We start from the raw sequence: 20447 nt of genomic DNA, 5'->3' as shown, positions 1-20447 counted from the left end.
GTATACTCTGGAAGTAAAAAGCTCATCTTTAGGTTTCCTTTTCATTGAAGCTGGTGGAAAAAGAAGGCAGCCCTGATAAAGTGTGAATGGCAAGGGGTCCTTTAAGAGCCCTGCATCGCAGAGTCAGCATTCGAGTCATGGCCCCTTTGATTCAGTGGGGGACCACATTTTTACATGAAGGTAAAGGTCTATTTATGGACTGATCAGATTTCTATCTTCTCTTTCCAGGCTAGCAAACAACAAATTAGCAAAACAATACAATTCTTTTAAGCATTAAAAGCTTTAAAAAGCAGTGACCCGGAAACTACAACTAATCCAGAATGTGGCAGCTAGACTGGTCACTGGGAGCGGCTGCTGAGACCACATAACACTGGTCTTGAAAGACCTACATTGGCTCCCAGTACGTTTCCGAGCACAATTCAAAGTGTTGGTGCTGGCCTTTAAAGCCCTAAACGGCCTCGGCCCAGTATACTTGAAGGAGCGTCTCCAGCCTCATCGTTCTGCCCGGACACTGAGGTCCATCACCAAGGGGCCTTCTGGCAGTTGCCTTCTCGGTAGTGGCGCCCGCCCTGTGGAACACCCTCACATCAGATGTCAAAGAAATAAAAAAAACTATCTGACGTTTAGAAGACATCTGAAGGCAGCCCTGTTTAGGGAAGTTTTTAATGACTGATGTTTTAATGTATTTTCAGTCTCTTGTTGGAAGCCACCCAGAGTGGCTGGGGAAACCAGTAATAAGTAATAAATCATTACAATATTATTATTATAGTGAAGAACATCTATTAAAAAAACAACAGTCACATACCACCACATAGGTTCAAGGTTACTTGGAATAGTATCTTTTAGCCATAAAGCCTTGGGTGAATGGGAATGTTTTAAAATTGCTCCTGAATGTTAATAAAAAGGAAGACAAACACATATCTCCAGGGAGGGCATTCCATAAACAGAGAACTACCAACAATAAGACTCTGTCATGGGACAATGCCAACAAAGCAACAGCCAGTTAATTAGTTAACAGTGAAATCCTTTTAATGTTTACTTGGAGTTAAGCCCTGGGAGAATTATTCCCTTTTTTCTGATGTTCAGGCTGCGGGTGAAATCTGGCTAAAACAGCACCAACCACACAGAATCAGCCCGCCGGAACAGGCTGGAAAGGGTGCAGAGAAGGGTGGCCAAATAACCAAGGGGATGGAGCAACTCCGCAATGAGGAGAGTTTACAAAATAAATGTGGAAGAGGGGAGATGATAGAGGTGTGAAAATTAGGCATGGTATGTTTTGTTGTGCATTTAATGTTGTATTTTTAATTACTGTGCATTTTAAGAATATTGTGTAATTAGTTTCTATATATTTTTAAAACTGCTTAGAAGCCTATTTTGGCATTAAGTGGTATATAAACATAATAATAATAATCCCAATTATTATAATACCACACCACCAATATAAAAGTGAAACAACTAACATACAGGGACCATAATACCTGCTAGTAGATCCAAAATATGGAAATACAGCAGTGACAACTAGCCCCACACACCAAATATGCAAGTGTGCTTTTACTGATAGCAGCAATGCTGTCATTTCTGCTGCTCTCTCCCCAACTTAAGCTAATACCAGCAAAACTACACACTAACCACACCTGAAACTCACTGCTGTCATTATCTGCTTTCTCCCAGTGCTGAGCTACTGAACATTCTGTTGCCACCAGACAGTATAATATTTTTTAAAAATCAGAGTCTGATTCTCTTCCATGTACCCCAATAGAATTCTTAGGCCACATTCACACTATACATTTAAAGCCCTATGATACCATTTTAAACAGTCACTGCTTTCCCCAGAGAATTCTGGGAGCTGTAGCTTGTTAAGGGTGCTGAGAGTTGTTAGGAGACCTCTATTCCCCTCATGGAGCTACAGTTCAACGAGTTGCCTGTGAAGAGGGATTGAATATTATGCCACTCTGGGAACTACAGCTCTGAGAGGGGAATAGGGGTCTGCTAACAACTCTCAGTACCCATAACAAACAAACAAACAAACTCCCAGGAATTTTTGGGTGGTGATGGGAAGCCATAATGTTTAAAGTGATAACATAGTGCATTAAATGTATGGTGTGAATGTGGCATTATAGAATCTAATTTAATTATACCTGCGGGTGGTGCTGTAGTCTAAAACACTGAGCCTCTTGGGCCTGCTGATGAGAAGGTTGGTGGTTTGAATCCCCTTACGGAATGAGCTCCTGTTGCTCGGTCCCAGCTCCTTTTTTAATTGTCTGATCTGTTTACTATTCAGGGCTTCCCTATCTGACTAAAGGAAAGTGCTGATGGAGTTGAATGGGAATGAGGAGACCTTCCTCTGTGAAATCTGATTCTGTGCTTTTCTTGACCCAAACCTTCCTCGCTTTCATCCTGGCCATGGAGAACAGTAGCAGCAAGTTTGACAGTCCCACCAACATATCCCTGGTAGGCAGCGATAGTCCACTGGATGTTCTTGAATACAAGGTCATCTCCGTCTTCCTGGTGTTGGGCATCTGCGGAGTTGGCATCATCGGCAACGTCATGGTGGTGCTGGTGGTCCTCACCACCCGTGAGATGAGGACTCCCACCAACTGCTACTTGGTTAGCCTGGCTGTGGCTGATCTGATGGTTCTGGTGGCTGCTGGCCTGCCCAACATCTCTGACAGCCTGGCAGGAACATGGATCTATGGATTTGCCGGGTGTCTTGGCATCACCTTCTTTCAGTACTTGGGCATCAATGCATCATCCTGCTCCATCACTGCCTTCACTGTGGAAAGGTAAGAAAAGATTCTTAGGAGTAGCTCCATTCTACTAGATCAGGGGTATCCAATGCGTTACCCTTGAGATGGTGTTGGACTCCAACTCCCACCAGCCCCAGCCAGCATGGCCAATGGCCAGGAATGATGGGAGTTGTAGTCTAGCAACATCTGGAGGACCACAAATTCCACACCCCTAATTTAGACTCTAGAGCAGGGATATCCATCTATTTTATTTCTATCTTAAATTTATATGCCACTCTTTGTCAAAGGACCACAGAGTGGTTAACAACACAGAATTAAACAGTGCACCCAGATATACCTTGAACAGCAGCAGCCTAAAAGGTAAGTACACAATCTTCTCTCTATGCAAAAGCAGCTCTTGATCCCCACCCTCAGAGAAAATGACAGCCCCTCCCAGGTTTTCTTTCTCTCCCAGTCTCTCCCCCCAGGAGATCTTCACATCCCTGCCCATCATTCAGGGTATTTCCATCCTCATTCTGCCACTTCATACAGATGCGGTCCTTGGCCCCCAGTGGCATCCCAGTGGCATTGGACCATCACTGGGCAGGCCTGCTGCCTGATCAGCTTCTCTCTCCATCTTGAAACATGCCCTTTGGGTGGGTCTGATTTGCCTGTTTCTATGCAGTGGCAATTAATTAACATTGCCCCAAATCAGTGTTAAACAATAAGTGGTATCCCATGTAGGGCAAGTGCGTGTGGCTTAGTCAAAGCAACCTGGCAAGTTGAATGGGGAGGCCAGGTGGGCCCCCTGAGGTCCATGGCTTAGAGGTTCCCCACTGCTGTTTCAGCACAGTGCTATGTCTTTGCTCACAAATAACTTCCTCCTTTTCATCTCTCCCAGGTACATTGCTATCTGCCACCCAATGAAAGCGCAGGCGATGTGCACGGTGTCACGGGCCAAGCGCATCATCACCTTTGTCTGGATCCTCACCTCAGTGTACTGCACCCTGTGGTTCTTCCTGGTGGACATTGCTGTCAACAAAAGCCAGCAGCTGGAGTGTGGCTACAAGGTCTCCCGCAACCTCTACCTACCCATCTACCTCCTCGACTTCGCCCTCTTCTTCGTCACCCCTTTGCTCCTCTCCACGGTGCTCTATGGTCTCATCGGGAGGGTCCTCTTCCGCAGCCCCATTCCACACCAGCCCACTGCCTGCACCCAACGCTGGCAAGACCAGAGTTGCAAAGTAAGGATTGGCAAAGAGAGGAATGGCACAGAGGCCAGCCGGAGCAAGGCCAGCGGCTCAAGAACCAGAGTGCCCGTCTCCTCCAGGAAGCAGGTAATGCAGAGCCCTCTGGAGATTGTCAGGTGCTGCCAAGTTCAGGCCAATGGGCAGGCAGGTTCAGCCTTTCAGGGGGATTGGAGAGAACAGTGTCGTGCGGGCAAGAGGTCCAAAAGCTCAGCAGTGTATTCTGTGATTGACACAATCATAGTGTGTTAGTGGCGGATTTGTTCTGGACCATCCACACATCATTTCACTGTCTTATTTGTTCGATGCTCCCCCAGTGTTATTGATTGATGGATTAAATATATTTATATCCTGCCTTTCTCCCAAGATGGGATCGAAGGCAGCTTACATTTAAAAATATTGATTATTAAAAAGAAAAAGAAAAACAAACTAGTTAAAAACAAAATTTAAAACCCTTTTAAACTGAGCATCTTTGCATCCAGATAGGTTCATATAGGGAAATATATTACTTCATTATTGCCATCTACTGTAAAAGGGCATATTTGCATGACAGCACAACAGAAGTGGGACAAGTAAAATAAACTGGAACGTTTATAAGATAAGAAGTTAGGGGTTTCAAAGGAAGGTTATGGGGCTTGCACAGACTGGAAACCAAGCAGTATGTCTGGCACAAAGCTTTTGCAGGTGGAAAGAGGTTTGAAAGTGGAATTGCATGTGACCACCCCAATATAATCATGAGCACAAATCATGATGAATGTGCAATAAAGGGGGGGGGGGGTTTGCAGGGACTCATAGATAACCTTGCAGGCCTAAAGTCTGCCCGGCCCTGATCTTTGGTGAGGTAGGGATATAGAACTGCAGGAAGCTGTCATGCAAAATACACCCGCTGAAATAATCTCTTTAACCCATCTATTGTACAGCATAAAACCGTGATACAAAAGTAGCAATAGTAAAAACACCAATAACTTATCAATAAAAAACAGTTGGTTTAAAAAAACACACAACCCAGCACATTCCAAAACGCTGTCCGAACGATGCAGTTTTAAAAACATGTCCGAAAGAATGCAGAATTGACTTTTGGTCAGGATTAGCTGACCAGAACTCAGGGACACAGTGGGCCACCAAAAGTGGCCTATATGGAGCCTAAGGAATCAGGATGTGCTTCTGGGCATGTGCAGAATGCATTTGCTTCCCCAACTAACAAACAAATAAATCCCAAGCTGAGCAGGGAGGGACGAAGGGTTTCTAAATAGTAACGTGAATTTCCAAGCAGATCCAAGTCCTTTTTAAAGAATCACTCATATGATGTGTCACCTTCACTTTGCCAACATTTGTCTTGTTTGGCATGCCAACACGTTGGCTTTGCATGGAATTGAATTATCACCACCGCCGTCTGCCAAGCAAGGAGCCAGAAGCATTCTCAGAGCCTTCATCAACATTGCACGGTGGCGATGGCTTTGACACTGTTTTGTTTTAATTCTTTGGAAAGAGTCCTGGTACAAAAAGGGCAGGCTGAAAAGAGAATTCTAAAGGGAAGCTGCACAATAGACGGTGCCGCTCCCACCCCACAAATCCAGGGCTGATGATGGCTCTGGGCAATGCTTCTCTTGTTCCTACCTGTTCGTTGGTGGATTTGTAAAACTGCTCTACATCCAGAGAAACACTGAGCGGTTTAGAGAAATTAAAAATATATATAAAAAATACAGATCATAAACAACGAGAATTAAAGATGACAGAAATAAAGCCAGCTAATTTGGGAAGGCTTGGGAGAAAAGCTTTTGACAAACGTTGAACATGTCACGATGCTGGGGCTTGCTTCACTTTTGGAATGAGAGAATTCCAGAGAACTGGTGTCATGATGCTAAAAGCATGTGTTGGATTTAAAGCACTTTTATTCCACACTTCAGTTGAAAAAGCCTTCCGGATACCAGTGATAGGGCACCCCCTGCCCTTAAGAGACATAAGAAGAGCACTGCTGGATCGAGCCAATGACCCATTGAGTCCAGCATCCTGTTCTCACGGTGACCAGGTAGATAGCTGTGGGAAGCCCTCAAGAACATGAGCGCAGCAGCACTCTCCTCTCCTTTGGTTTCCAGCAACTGGTATTCAGAAGCATTACTGCCTCCAGCTATGGAGGCAGAGCATAGCCCTAATGGCTAGCAGCCATCACTAACCCCTTCCTCCATGAGTTTGCCCAGTTTTCATCCAGAACTGTCCAAATTGGTGGCCATCACTGTCTCCCATGGGAGCGAGTTCCATAGTTTAACTGTGCGCTGAAGGAAGAAGTGCTTTCCTTTCTCTGTCCTGAATCTTCCAAAATTCAGCTTCATTGAATGGCTGTGTCTTCTAACGTTTCTCTATCAACTCCCTCCAAGCCACAAAAAGAAGGGTTGGGGGGGGGGGAAGCAAAGCTCTTAGCTGCAAAGCTCTTGTAATGACCAGCTGAAATGGAACATTTTGTAAAAGAGGAGCCAAAAGTTCTTAGTCTTCCAAGTGAGCCAGTGGAGAGACCTTGCAGTTCCATCTCTCCCTGTTTACACACAGGAAAGGAGTGCTCCAAGGTAGCAATGGTCGAATGGTGGTGCAAGGGCTGCATTTGGGCCCCAGGCACTAAGAAAATAAGAAACAGCCCTACTGACTTGGATTTTTTTTTTTTAACTGGGTGCTTTGCAGCATGCTGCTTCCCACAGTAGCCAAAAGATGCTTTCAGGATACCCTCCAGCAGAGGCATCTCCCTCGCTGTTGCTCCCCAGCAAATAGTATTGTGAGATAGACTGCCTCTGAAAAGAGAGGCTCCATCCAGATTTCATAGCAAATGGCCATACAATGGATCTCTCCTTCTCTGTGAGTTTGTCCCATGCCCTTTTTATTTGCTCATATCTATTTATTAAAATTGATATACTGCTTAATTGCAAATAAATAAATCTGAAAGTGATTTACAAAAAGAATAAAACAATGAGATTATCAGTAAAAGCAACTATTTAAAACATTCAAAACTAATTAAAATATACGATAAGCTAAAAATCAGATTTATTCATGCATTTATTGAGCATTTAAAACCCAGGTGCAAGAGTCAAATGAAGTGTCAAGACTGTCCTGAGACCACAATACACTTTGGTTATCTTGCAGTTATGCAGCACAAGTAAATCTGTATCATGTGCAAGAGAAGCACCACCATCTCCTTCAAACCTGAAGGACCTTCAAACCTATAGAGGCATGTTCTCAGTCTCAGTACGGCTCAATTTCTGCACAGATATCCATCATCTGCCAAATGCAGGTTGCTCTTAGATGCCCATTAAACATACAAGGTTGCAGAAAATTTACTTTTGCTGCATAAATCTTGCCAACACGAAGAAAATGTATGCAATATAAAAATGGCCCATCTGTCTCATTCCTACACCTTTCTGGAACAGATCCTGGCAATATGTAGAATTGGTGTAGAATTTTCTGATCTATGACATCCCAAACAGGCAAGCAAATGGAAAAAGCAGCTGAAAACCTGCAACTTGTTAAAGACATCCAAGCCACCCACCTCTCTCTCTTTTTTGCTCCTCTGCAGGTGACCAAAATGCTGGCCGTGGTGGTGGTCCTCTTTGCCCTCCTCTGGATGCCCTACCGGACTCTGGTGCTGGTGAACTCCTTCATGGAGCACCCCTACCTGAACCGCTGGTTCATCCTCTTCTGCAGGGTCTGTGTCTACGCCAACAGCGCCATCAACCCCATCATCTACAACCTCATGTCCCAGAAGTTCCGCCTGGCCTTCAAGAAGCTCTGCAAGTGTGGGAAGGTGGAGCAGCAGCCAAGGCACAGATTCTATGCAGCCTCCAGCATGAAGAAGGAACCTGACGCCCACCCGCATGGGGACATCAAGGCTAAGGGGCCACCGTCCCCAGGAGGAGGCGAAGAGGAGGACTTGCCTGCTTTGGAGCAGGTGCCTGCATCTGAGAAAGAGAAGGAGCCGTATTTCAGCGTGCTCTAAATGCCCCAGTTCCCCTTGCCTCGCTCCTTTCTCACTTCCCAGTTGCTTTACTTCTCCTAGTAAACTAGATCTATAGGAAGGGAGGAAGCTGACTTAGACCAAGTCAAACCACTGGTTTATCCAGCTCAGAATTGCCTACACTGACTCGGTTTCTACCTGGAGATGCCAGGGATTGAACCTTCTGCATGCAAAGCAAGTGATCTCACTGAGTCATGACACTTCCTTTAAATATAATAAGATCTCGTGGTTCTTGTTTAAATAGGAAGAGAGGCATTTGCCTTCTACTGAGTCAATCTGTCTCAGGATTGTCTTCACTGGCTGGCAGAGGCTGTCCAGGATTTCAGACTGGTGACATTCCCAGCCCTATGGGGATATGCTGGGGAATGGGCCTGGGACCTTCTGCATGCCAAGCAGGGAGCTATGGTAACTGTGATATAGGAAGTTGCCTTACTGAGTCAGACCCATGGCTCAGTCCTGTCTATGCTGACTGACAGGGCAGGGGGCAGGGGGGCTCTTCCAGCCCTGCCTGGAAATGCCAGAATCGAGCCTGGGACCATCTGCAGGCAGGCAAAACTGGTGCTCTGAGCAACCCCTGAGCTATATTTCAGGAGCCCAAATCAGTGTTCACCCACCATTTTGAACAGAATTGTGTTTCTGACTCTGGGAAGGAGTTTGTCAGGGCTGGAGCCCTGCTACAAGTTCTGTACTCAGGACCTAAAGGATGCTGGGCCAGAATCAGGACTGTGTACCAGCTCCACCCCAGCTCCAGGGAAACGAGAGAGAGCTGCAAGGGGACAGACCACACCAGCCAAGAAAGCCTCTTGGCAGTGAGAGGCCAGGGCAAGCCAGCTGATGCTCCTGGACCCCTATAAAAACTTGGCATCTTTAGCTTGTGCACAGGTCTGAGCTGAGTACCTAGAGACAGTACAGTTTCCCTTGCTGCCCAGGTATGAGAGAGCTGCAAATGGGGGAAGAAGATGGCACAAACTCCTCCTTGAAAAGAGTCACTCCATAGTCCACTGACCATGACTTGCTTTGCTTTGGCATCTTTGATATACAGTAGATAGAGATAGATAGATAGATGATAGATGATAGATAGATAGATAGATATAGATAGATAGATAGATAGATAGATAGATAGATAGATAGATGATAGATGGATATAGATACTTCTCCTTTTTATTTGCCTTGCTGCTCTAGAAGCAAGGGACAAGGTGTGCTTAACTCTCTCTGCTCCCATCTCCCTGAAACTGGTGCCCTCCAAAGGTTTGGGACTCCAGTTTTCATCAGTCCCTGCCAGCATAGTCAGTGGTCAGGGATGCCAGTGATGTGTGGAGGGCATCCCAGGTTGGGAAAAGCTGCTCTCAAGGCTGCAGACAGGTTGTGCTGGAATGATCTTGCTGGTCTTACAATGGGCAGAAACACAGTTGCATCACAGGCCTGAATTGTGATTCCTACATGACAGGGAGTTAGGTTGCATGACCCTTTGGGGTTCCTACAATTCTATAAGTGCAAATTCACCCAGAAGGTGCTCAGTTCAACAGGGACAAGCTGTCTGAAACAGCAGCATCTAAACCTTTGTAACTCAGCCTTTGAACTGATATGTACCCTTTTCCACCCACATCTAGGAATGAGTCAAGGGTGGCCTTTAAGAAAATGTTTTATGAGATATTTGGTGACTTGAATTGGGTAACTACTGGGCATAGCATTGCATGGCAACAGACACAGAATAAAATGTTACAAGGCTCCAGTGGTAGACTGTAGCATCCATTGGGGGCAGGGACAGGTGCCCTGGTGCCATCCACATGTTGCTGGACCACAACCCCCATCAGTCTCAGCAAGAGATGATGGGAATTGTAGTCCAACATCTGGACGACCTCACATTGGCTTTTCTGGATCAGGGGGAAGGTGTACACATGATAGTGGCAAAGTAGACTCTGGAAAGTAAATGCTATTGCGCAAGTTGCTGGTGACTCATTTCTGCTCACTTTGAGCTATGTGGCTAGGCTCCCCTTGACACTGGAGCTGTCCAGTAGGACACAGCAAAGGAACTAGCCAGCCAAGGACAGCCAGGCTTTATAGAGCTGCCCCAGCAGCTTGTGCAAACCTAGCTTGGGCAGCAGGTGTTTTCAATGCTGCTGTCTGCCCAGGGTCCTAGTCCCTGGATTGGAAATATGACCACCCTGGGACCTGCTGGTGAAGGGAGGGTAATAAAATTAAATATAATTAGAATGGTGATAATGATAATGCAAACATGCCCAGGCTGGAAGTTGCCTAGAGTAGGGTGTGTGTGATGGGACAGGGAAGGAAGCACTGGCCCCACCTTATATAAACAGGCAAACCAACATCTAGAGGATGAGCAGCAGCCTTGTAATTGGAAAGCTCCACAGCCCATGAAACTTTGAAGCCCGTCATAGAGCATGGGAGGAAAGCTAAACAAAATAGATAAGTATTTCAGAATTTGGAGAGAGACACCAGGCAAAGACTGTGAGTGATGTAACTCTGTACACAGAGAGAGGTGGATAAGAGAGAATCGAACCACGGAGAGTATATAAGATTTAATTAAATGCGGTGGAAAAACAATTCTCATTTGAAACTTGCATTTCTGGGGTTGGAACTTTGTGCAGGAATAACATCCTCACTGGGTCTCCTCTAAAACCCAGAGGCTGACTCAGGATTCTGAAGGAACCTGCATTGCTGCAATTTGCTGTCCACCTCTTAAAGAGAAAGTTAAACTGGCAACCAAGTTCATGGAGGAGGGGGCTATCAATGGCTGCTAGCCAAGCTGCCTATGTTCTACCTCCACTGTTGGAGGCAGAATGCCTATGAATGCCAGGTGGGTGCTGGGAATCCCAGGTAGGGAGAGGGCTCTTGGGCTCGGGTCCTGCTTGCAGCTGGGTGCCCACTGTCAGAATAGGGTGCTGGACTAGATGGGCCATTGGCCTGATCCAGAAGGCTCATCTTACGTTCTAAATGACCACCCTGTCTTGAGATCACAGTCAACAGCAAGTGGAAGGTGGATGTTCTAGAAAAACTAGGGAACCACTGGGAACAACCTGTCCCATTGCTTAATTTCAAAAGAGTAACGCTGCAGAGTAAAAAATGAAGGAAAGCATCAAAAGATGCCCGGGAGAACAGTTTTTTTGTTTTTAAGTTTGCTAACCACTACTCTTTGTCAATGGGATTTCCCCACCTCTTTCAGAACAGAAAAGTTCATCTCTCATTGTCTGCTTTCTGTCCTTTGGTAAGGATCCCCTGCCCCCACGCAAAGAAATCCAAAGACTCTCAGAATATACTCCCAATGGTTTCTAAAATGTCAGTCCTCAGACCTACCGAATCAAAACAGCATTAAGCATGCTGGCTCCAACACAGAAGCTACAGCTGATGAGCAATTTATTCCTCCCAGGCATAATTCAGTATGGAAGTTCAAAAGAAAAACCACTTATTTACACCTCCCTCCCACAAGACTGGAAAGAGACAGAGTGCTAGCTTATGGTCTCCAGCTCAAAGTTGATTTCCGTTGTCACACTCGTGCGTGAGCTTTATTTGAAAATGTATAATGCTCTTTAATCTTGGTTACTGTAGGCCAAATGATTTATGCACACTAAATATGCGAAGTGAGTTCTCTTTCTCTTCTCATTGCATAGATGAACGTATCATCTTAGAAACGACCATTATGATGGGCTTTCTATTGCTCCATTGGTGGGGATGTAGGAGAGATGCACAGCTTGTTGTTGTTTTTTAAATAATATTTATTACTTTTCCAACAGTTTAAACACAACAAAACAACAACAATACAATACAATACAATACAATACAAAGACACTACATAACACTAACACATTAAACTAACAAAACAAAACAAAAACCGTTTAAAACACAACAAACAATTTCAATATCTTATCTTTCATTCACTTATTTCAACGACCTCCTCACACCTCCCTTTTTGTATTCCACTTCTGTTAATTGTTTCAGCAATTCCTTTCCATCTTCCTCTGTTTTCTATCCTATAATTATCTTGACACATTCTAACCTTATTTTTTCCTTTAATACTCTATTAATCTATTTATACTTAGTTCCTTATAACATTTCTACTAAAGCCATATAACTTCATTCCAACATTTTTCTAACATTCATTAATTTTACAGTATTTCTGTAAATAGTCTTTAAACTTTTTCCAGTCTTCTTCCACCGACTCTTCTCCCTGGTCTCGGATTCTGCCAGTCATTTCCGCCAGTTCCATATAGTCCATCAACTTCATCTGCCATTCTTCCCAGGTGTGTCTTCCAATACTTCGCAATAAGTATTCTTGCTGCCGTTGTTGCATACATAAAAAAAGTTCTATCCTTCTTTGGCACCATTTGGCTGACCATGCCCAGGAGAAAGGCCTCTGGTTTCTTCAGGAAGGTATATTTAAATATATTTTTCATTTCGTTATAAATCATCTCCCAGAATGTCTTAATCCTTGGGCATGTCCACCAAAGGTGAAAGAATGTACCTTCAGTCTCATTACATTTCCAACATTTATTGTCGGGCAAATGGTAAATTTTTGCAAGCTTGACTGGTGTCATGTACCACCTATAAATCATTTTCATTAAATTTTCTCTTAAGGCATTACATGCCATGAATTTCATACCTGTGGTCCATAACTGTTCCCAATCAGCCATCATTATGTTATGTCCAACATCTTGTGCCCATTTAATCATAGCTGATTTCACCATTTCATCCTGAGTGTTCCATTTCAACAGCAAGTTATACATTCTTGACAAATTCTTGATTTTTGGATCTAGCAATTCTGTTTCCAATTTTGATTTTTCCACCTGGAAACCAACTTTTTTGTCCAAATCGTATGCCTCCATTATTTGGTAATAATGGAGCCAATCTCGCACTTTGTTTTTCAATTTTTCAAAGCTCTGCAAATTTATTCTGTCTCCATCTTGTTCCAGAATTTCCCAATATTTCGGCCATTTAGCCTCCATATTGAGTTTTTTCTGTGCCTTCGCTTCCATTGGTGACAACCATCTTGGGGTTTTCTTTTCTAACAAATCCTTATATCTTATCCAAACATTAAACAATGCTTTTCTAACAATATGATTTTTAAACTCTTTATGTGCTTTTACCTTATCGTACCACAAATATGCATGCCAGCCAAATGCATTATTAAAGCCTTCTAGATCCAACACTTCAGTGTTTTCAAGAAGCAGCCATTCTCTCAGCCAGCAAAAAGCAGCTGATTCATAATAAAGTTTCAGGTCTGGCAGGGCAAATCCACCTCTTTCTTTGGCATCAGTTAATATCTTAAATTTTATTCGAGGCTTCTTGCCCTGCCAAACAAATCTGGAAATATCTTTCTGCCACTTCTTGAAACAATCCATCTTATCCAAAATTTGCAATGTTTGAAACAAAAACAATATCCTTGGCAACACATTCATCTTTATCACAGCAATTCGGCCTAACAATGATAACTTCAAATTTGTCCATATTTCTAAGTCCTTTTTCACATCAACCCAACATTTTTCATAATTATCCTTAAATAAGTTCACATTTTTGGCAGTCATGTTAACCCCTAAATATTTCACTTTCTTAACCAATGTTAGCCCTGTCTCCTCCTGAAACTTCTCTCTCTCATTCACAGTTAAGTTTTTCTCTAAAACCTTAGTCTTCATCTTGTTCAACTTAAAACCTGCTACCTGTCCGAATTCTTGAATCAGTTCCAATACCCTTTTAGTACTAGATTCTGGCTCCTGTAAAGTCAATACTAAGTCATCACCAAATACGTTCAGTTTGTACTGTTTAGCTCCCAGAGAGGTGCACAGCTTGTTGTGTGGCAGTGGAAATCTCCCCTGGCTTTAGGAATGCTCCAGCAAAATTGGGGTCAAAATTGTAGCCAAGTGCTAAACTAGTTATGATGATGTTAATTGTGGTTAATTAGATGAGTGTAATGAATGTGAACTTTTTTGGGGGGGTCATGTAAATATCAGCCACCAGGAAATCTGAACAACCTCAAGATCATGAGGAGTATTATTTTAAAAAAATATTTTATTATTGTGGAGGAAAAGTGGGAAATAAATGCAATAAGAAACAAACTCCCATCATCCCCAGCTAGCATGGACAAGGGTCTAAGGAAGAGGGGAGTTGTAATCCAACAACATCTGAAAGGCAGCACTATGACTGCATTGTGGACATCCTGCTTTAGTCTATCCATTTTCAAGGGCTATATACCACCCACTAGCAAGAGTGCTCCAGGCATATCTTTAGGACATGGGCCACAACAGAAAAGGCCCTGCCAATGCTTATTTTGTCTTGCTTGAAAAGATTTCTACCCTGTCTTTCCACCAGTAGCTCTTCAAGGGAACTAATTTGTTTTTGTATTATTATTTATTATTATTATTATTTATTGAATTTATTTACCACCCTATACCCAAAGGTCTTGTAGCTTTTCTCTAACATCTATAAGGTATGCACAAGCGAGACTCACCTCAATATCTGATGGGAAGGTGGGTAACTGATGGATGTTCCTTGCTCTGGCAAGTGGATGAGGTAATAACGTGGCTTTCAAGCTTTGCTATTGTTTGTGACATGTAGAGGAAGAGGAAGAGGAAAATAATCAAGCAGAGGTTGGGTACTACTTCTTCTTCTCTTCAGTAGTGTCCTGACTTCAGCCCAGCTTAAAAGGTAACACTTCTTTGTAAGACTGTATCTTGAATTAAAAGCTAAAGGTTGCATTTCATGTGGCTGAAGACCTTTTGCTAAAGATAAATGCATTTTACAAGCTGAAACTATACACAACCAGAAGGACCACTGGGTCCAACGGAGCTTACTCCCTGGAAACTACAGGATTGCAAGCATGCCAGATGACACCACTTATAACAGAAGAATGTTAGAAGATCCTGCCTGCTGCACCAGGCCAATGGTCCATCTAATTCAGCATCTCACAGCAGCCAACCAGAGGCCCCAATGGGAAGCCTGCAAGCAGGACCCGACTGCAACAGCAATTCTTCCCACTTGTGATGGGTATCCAGAGGCACATTGCTTCTGATTTTAGAGGTGACATAGCCACCGTAAATATTTCATTTTGTTTCCAAGACAATTTCTAGCCTGCTCTTTGTCATATGATCCCAGGACAAGTTGCAACACAATAGAACAGTGAAACAACAACACAGCAATAAAAGCAAATCAACATAACTCATAAAAGCAAATAAAAACCCAACATCATTAAACACACCTGGGGAGCCACAACCAGAACTCATCACTTGTAGCTGCAACAGAATTCCTAACTGTGCCCCCTGCCCAAAACACAGGTATACTGGTGAGTTTTCATCTGGCTCTAAAATGACAAAATTTTCTGTGCCAGTCGTCCTGGGGTTTAACTGTTACTGACCTACAACTCCCATCATCCTTAGCCAGCTTAGCCATCATCAGGGATGATGGGAGCTGTAGTTTAACAAAATCTGGAAATCCATGGTTGAAGAACACTGCTCTGTGGGAAGGGTGTTCCACAGGTGGGGCTTCATCAGGCAGGAAGTCCTATTATATGTCCATGCTTAATACTGTTCTCCCAACAGAAGGTAGCTGAGCTCCAGATCGAAAACACAGAGCGGCTGGTGCAAGGAGATGTGTGCATTCTGGTATTTGAGTTCCAAGGGCTAGTAGCTACAGATAGCTTGAATCCCTATGAATTTGTCTAATCCCCCTGTAAAGCCATCTGGTCTGGTAGCCACCATGACATTTTGTTGCCAAGTGCATCACATTTCTTAAAGGCCATTCTAAAAACGAAGGGTTTTTAACACTGCCTTCTAGAACATCCGCACAGCTGGGCTCAAGGGAGACGAGGAGCGAAATTGGTGCTACTGCAGTAAACATTGGCAGTAGGAGAGCTCAGGCAAAGGGCACCGGGGCCTGAAGGCCAGAAAGGAACTGCTCCTTTGGCATTTCAAAAGGTGGAAGGAGTGTTTTTGAAAAAGCTTTGCCATGGTTTGACAAAAAGATAATCCTTTGCTGAGAAAAGCTGTTCTGGAGGATTTTGCACTAAGTTATAGGCTCTGAGATGTCGCCAAGCTGGGTTTCCTGTTTGTTGGATGTTAATTAGTGGGATGCACAAATCTTCTTCTGCAATTAACCTAGAGCAGCCTCCCCTGACCTAGCACTGCCTAGATGCTTTGCCCTACAATTCCCATCTGCCACAGCCAGCAGAGCTTACAGGAGGTGTATTCCATTTGATCCAGAACACAGTTTCCCTACCAAATGAGGAAGACACCAAACTGCGCTTTTGTAGCAAGATCTGCCATTGGGAGCAGGATTTTGAAAAGACAATTCCCTACCATGAGCATTCAAACTCTCTGCTAAAAAAGTTAGTGGAAATGTTTCTCCTTGAAACACAGCAGCAAAGACGTGCAACTGTCTCGCAGAAGGGTTTTTAAAAACCATTCTAATTACCAGCAGCTGGGCAGGATATGTTTGTGGAAAATGTTCCAGGCTGAAAAGGTTTAAAAAATAATAACCAGAAAGTATTTACATGAAGCTAAAAACCATTTGAGACATTTCCTCACCACTTCCTCACCAACCCTTTAAATACTGTAATTTAGTGCTTCGTTTTCAGTAGGTCAAAAAGAAATTCCAGCTGGCTCGCTCCTAATGTATGCCCTGTTCTTCAGTCAGAAAGGCCCTCAGAGTGGTTTACAGATGAACAAAAACAACACAGTCCCTTTGCTGAGGCTTACAATCTGAAAAGGCATGTCATGAAAGAAAAAAGGGCTGAGGAGAGAAGAACAAGCAAATTTGGCTACCAAATTATTGATTTTACAAGGTTCTATTTCATGACCGAAAGGGACGTGGGTGGCGCTGTGGGTTAAACCACAGAGCCTAGGACTTGCTGATCAGAAGGTCAGTGGTTCGAATCCCCACGATGGGGTGAGCTCCCGTTGCTCGGTCCCTGCTCCTGCCAACCTAGCAGTTCGAAAGCACGTCAAAGTGCAAGTAGATAAATAGGTACCACTCAGACGGGAAGGTAAATGGCGTTTCCGTGCGCTGCTCTGGTTCGCCAGAAGCGGCTTAGTCATGCTGGCCACATGACCCAGAAGCTGAACGCCGGCTCCCTCGGCCTATAGAGCGAGATGAGCGCTGCAACCCCAGAGTCAGTCACGACTGGACCTAATGGTCAGGGGTCCCTTTACCTTTATTTCACAACCAGCTCAGATGGAAATGGGCTCTTCATAGCTGAAAAAAAACAGGACTTGAGACACAGCCTGGTGTTGATCCATCTGTTCCTGGAAGTGACTGTAGTGCAGCCAGAAGCTGCTGGCCTTACAGAGTGGGGCCTCAGCCTTCTGAGGTCCAGCTGGAATCTGCTGCCTTCTCATCAGTCCTGCTGTGGATTGTGACTGTATCATAAGGTAGTCACAAATACCTTCATCATCCCAGAGAATAATATAATCAACAGGCCAGAGAATAATATAATCAAAAGTTCTTCCACTTTGTCTGGTTCTCTACTCTGCACCCCAATGCTTAGCCTAATGCTTAGGCTCGGCTTGCCTGGCACATCCAAAACTGTGCATTACTGCCCAGAGGTGCTGGCACAAAGCTGCAAATGACAAGGCTGTGTGTGCTTTTCATTTACAGCCAGAAACAGGCAAAAGAAAATGAGTTGTCATACTGTCTCACAACCCCAATTAAGCAGAGTGGCTTTTCCTGATGAAAACTGTAATTAGCAGCTGCTGACGATGGCAAGAGAGGTAAGCCCAGTTGTACTGTGGTGCATCCAGTGGAGGCAGGGACAGAGAGGGTGGGTGGTCTGTAGCAAAACTGATTTCCGTACAGAAGGGCTGTTATGTGTTGATGAAAGAGGACCCTCATCACTCAGAGAGAACCAGCCAGCTCTGAATGCGTCCGCTCCAGGGATGGCACCCCCTCACAAAGTGTAATTATTTGCTTGTCACCACCGCCTGAGCTGTGGCTCTCGTGCGAAGTTTGAGTACACTCAGATAATCATTTCCCGTGTTAGCTGCCTGCGGAAGGCAGAAAGGCAGGGGTCATCCGTGGTCAAGGATGCTCAGGAGCAGGAGGGAATGGCGGGGAGCATCACTTTGTGTGATCAGATCCTGCTTGTGTGTTTCCCACAGGATTCTTGGAGGCCACTGTGAGAACAGGATGCTGGACTTGACGGGTCCTTGGCCTTGATCCAGCAGGCTTTCCTTATGTCCTTACATATTTTTATTTTTTTGTGAGCTTGGGACCAGGCTGTGACTTGATGCTTGATATTTCTTGAAGCATTGAAGGAGGACCCTGGACTGTTGCTTCCCAATGAGCTTAGCTGAGTTACACTGGAGTGACCTGCATGCATTGTGATAATATTCTGGTGGGGAGAGAAGTTTGTATTTTGCTGCTCTTTTCTTCCTCTTATCTGCCCTTCACTACAAGGCCCCTGGGGGTGGTATGTGGGGAGGACAAAGATGGTGTGGATCAAGTCAATTTGCATCAGAATTTGCAAATAACAGATTCCTGGGTGGTCTGATTTCTATATTCCCTGCTGTGTGCACAATGCAAGTCATACAACAAACAACTTTAAGGGAGGGGGTATTGAAAAGAGAATTGCACTGAAAAGAGAATGGCTCCATTATGTGTTATTGATGCTCCATTATGTGTTCTTAATGGTGTATACCACCCTGGGATCATTTGATAAAGGGTTGTATATAAATTGTAAAACAACAACAACAACAACAATAAATAATAATAATAAACAGACACATCCCTTGGCCTTCAGGGGTGCTATAGATTCATGTCAAACCAGCCCCTGTGTGAGCTGGATAGGTTGTTGTAACTCAGTATTGAGCGTTGCTTATTACAGTGGCGTAGCGTGGGTTGTCAGCACCCGGGGCAAGGCAAGTAATTTGTGCCCCCTAACCCGTGGATTTGCGCCCCCTAACCCGTGGATTTGCGCCCCCTAACCCTAACCCCCAGATGTTGCGCCCGGTGCGGCCGGCCCCCCCTGCACCCCCACGCTACGCCACTGGCTTATTAAGACTTCTCTTATTCTGAATTCAATAACTTTGCAGAGCGACCCAGAGAGGATTTCCTCAGGGATCCTGATGGCAGCTGTGACTGTTGCCCTCCCATCAACTGGTTCAGCTTTTATTCCTGGGAGCTTTCAAAGCTGAATCAGAGACTGGAACTGACCCAATGACAAGGGAAATGTCCCAGTCCCCAGAGCGTTCCAGTGACAGAATAAGAACCTGAACCAAGCACATCATGTCTCCTCACCTTCCACAAAGCACATGAAACAACAAACCTGACTGAAATGCAAGAATGCACATTCACATTTGATGCCAAAGTGTTTATGGTTGCTTTCTTTCACAACAGCCCTGTGAGGCAGATCCCCCACTGTCCCTATTCTTGAGGGAAGTGAGACTGACAACACAAGTGAGGCCGACAACGTAAGCTCACACCATGAATCCCTGGCATTGCACAATTCCTGGCAGAAATGAAGTTCAAAGCCAAGTCTAAAGCAAATCAAAATCTGTATTTCATCACCTTTGTTGTGTTTTCCTTCCCAACAATCGCGTGCAGTTGATCTTGGCTGTTCCCATTTTACTAATGGGAAGGGGAGACTGATCCTGTGTGTGTGTGGGGGGGTAGTTTATAAAAGAAAACCAGCCAAACCATTTCCTTTGCTAAGGTAATGACTTTAGAGTACTGTGATTAACAAATCCAAAGAGGTTGCCACGGAAACAAATGGGTGGGTCCCCCCCCCTCACCTGGCTGGTGGGTAGAAGAACAATAGCCAGAGTTGGATGCTTGAAGGGGAGGATAGATGCTGGAACCTGGAGAGAGAGACACATAGACATTTGCTCAGCACTGGACTTTGGGGCTCCCCTGGAAAACTAAAGGGGAAGCAAGATCTATTAGGGTGCTAATGCTGTGAGCCTACCATCCTGTATTGAGGTTGTATATATGTGTAAATAAAGCCATCTATCCTATCCACTGCCATCTCCACTGCCTTCATTTCAAGGAAAGTGAACCTCAGGTAAACATAGGCACCCCTGGAATCTCTCACTGCTTGGAGAATGAGGTAGCAATTAAAAGGTAAAGGAACCCTGGACAGTTAAGACCAGTCAAAGGTGACTATGGGGTTGCGGTGCTCATCTCGCTTTCAGGCCGAGGAAGCTGGAGTTTGTCCACAGACAGCTTTCCAGATCATGTGGCCAGCATGCCTAAACTGCTTCTGGCACACAGAGGGCCCTGGTGAGTGCCAGAGCACATGGAAATGTCATTTACCTGCCCGCTGCAGCAGTTCCTATTTACCTACTTGCACTGGTATGCTTTTGAACTGCTAGGTTGCCCAGGGATGCGGACTTAGAAAAAATATTGGGGGGGCCCGGGAAAGCTCATGAATAATAAATAAGCTCATGAATATGCAAATAAAGTGGCTCCGGCCCTAAATAGGGCAAGCCACACACCCCCAGCCAGCCGATTGGCTGGCTGGGAGGTGTGGCCAGTCGG

At 44.6% G+C, this 20447-nt stretch overlaps 1 protein-coding gene across 2 annotated transcripts in view; it reads left to right on the top strand.

Annotated features, from left to right (window-relative positions):
- The window catches only part of LOC308591707 (thyrotropin-releasing hormone receptor-like), a 37357-nt gene extending 17457 nt beyond the window's left edge, over window positions 1-19900 (top strand). Inside the window, exons 2-5 of one of the 2 annotated variants that reach the window (XR_014010224.1) lie at window positions 2282-2783; window positions 3628-4063; window positions 7533-8148; window positions 19004-19900. Coding sequence is in view for 1 of the 2 variants with exons in the window: in XM_081202607.1 (XP_081058733.1) it covers window positions 2323-2783; window positions 3628-4063; window positions 7533-7952 (1317 nt within the window). In the remaining variant the exon portion in view is untranslated. Of the gene's footprint in view, window positions 1-2281; window positions 2784-3627; window positions 4064-7532; window positions 11682-19003 lie in introns of those variants that run through there. The other variant, XM_081202607.1, reaches the window with a different exon arrangement.
- The last annotated feature ends 547 nt before the right edge of the window (window positions 19901-20447 follow it).

This window comes from Podarcis bocagei (genome assembly GCF_964188305.1).
Source record: "Podarcis bocagei genome assembly, chromosome: 7".
Lineage (NCBI taxonomy): Eukaryota > Metazoa > Chordata > Lepidosauria > Squamata > Lacertidae > Podarcis > Podarcis bocagei.
Note: the sequence above shows the minus strand (reverse complement) of the source record. Positions and strands in the feature narration are given on the sequence as shown.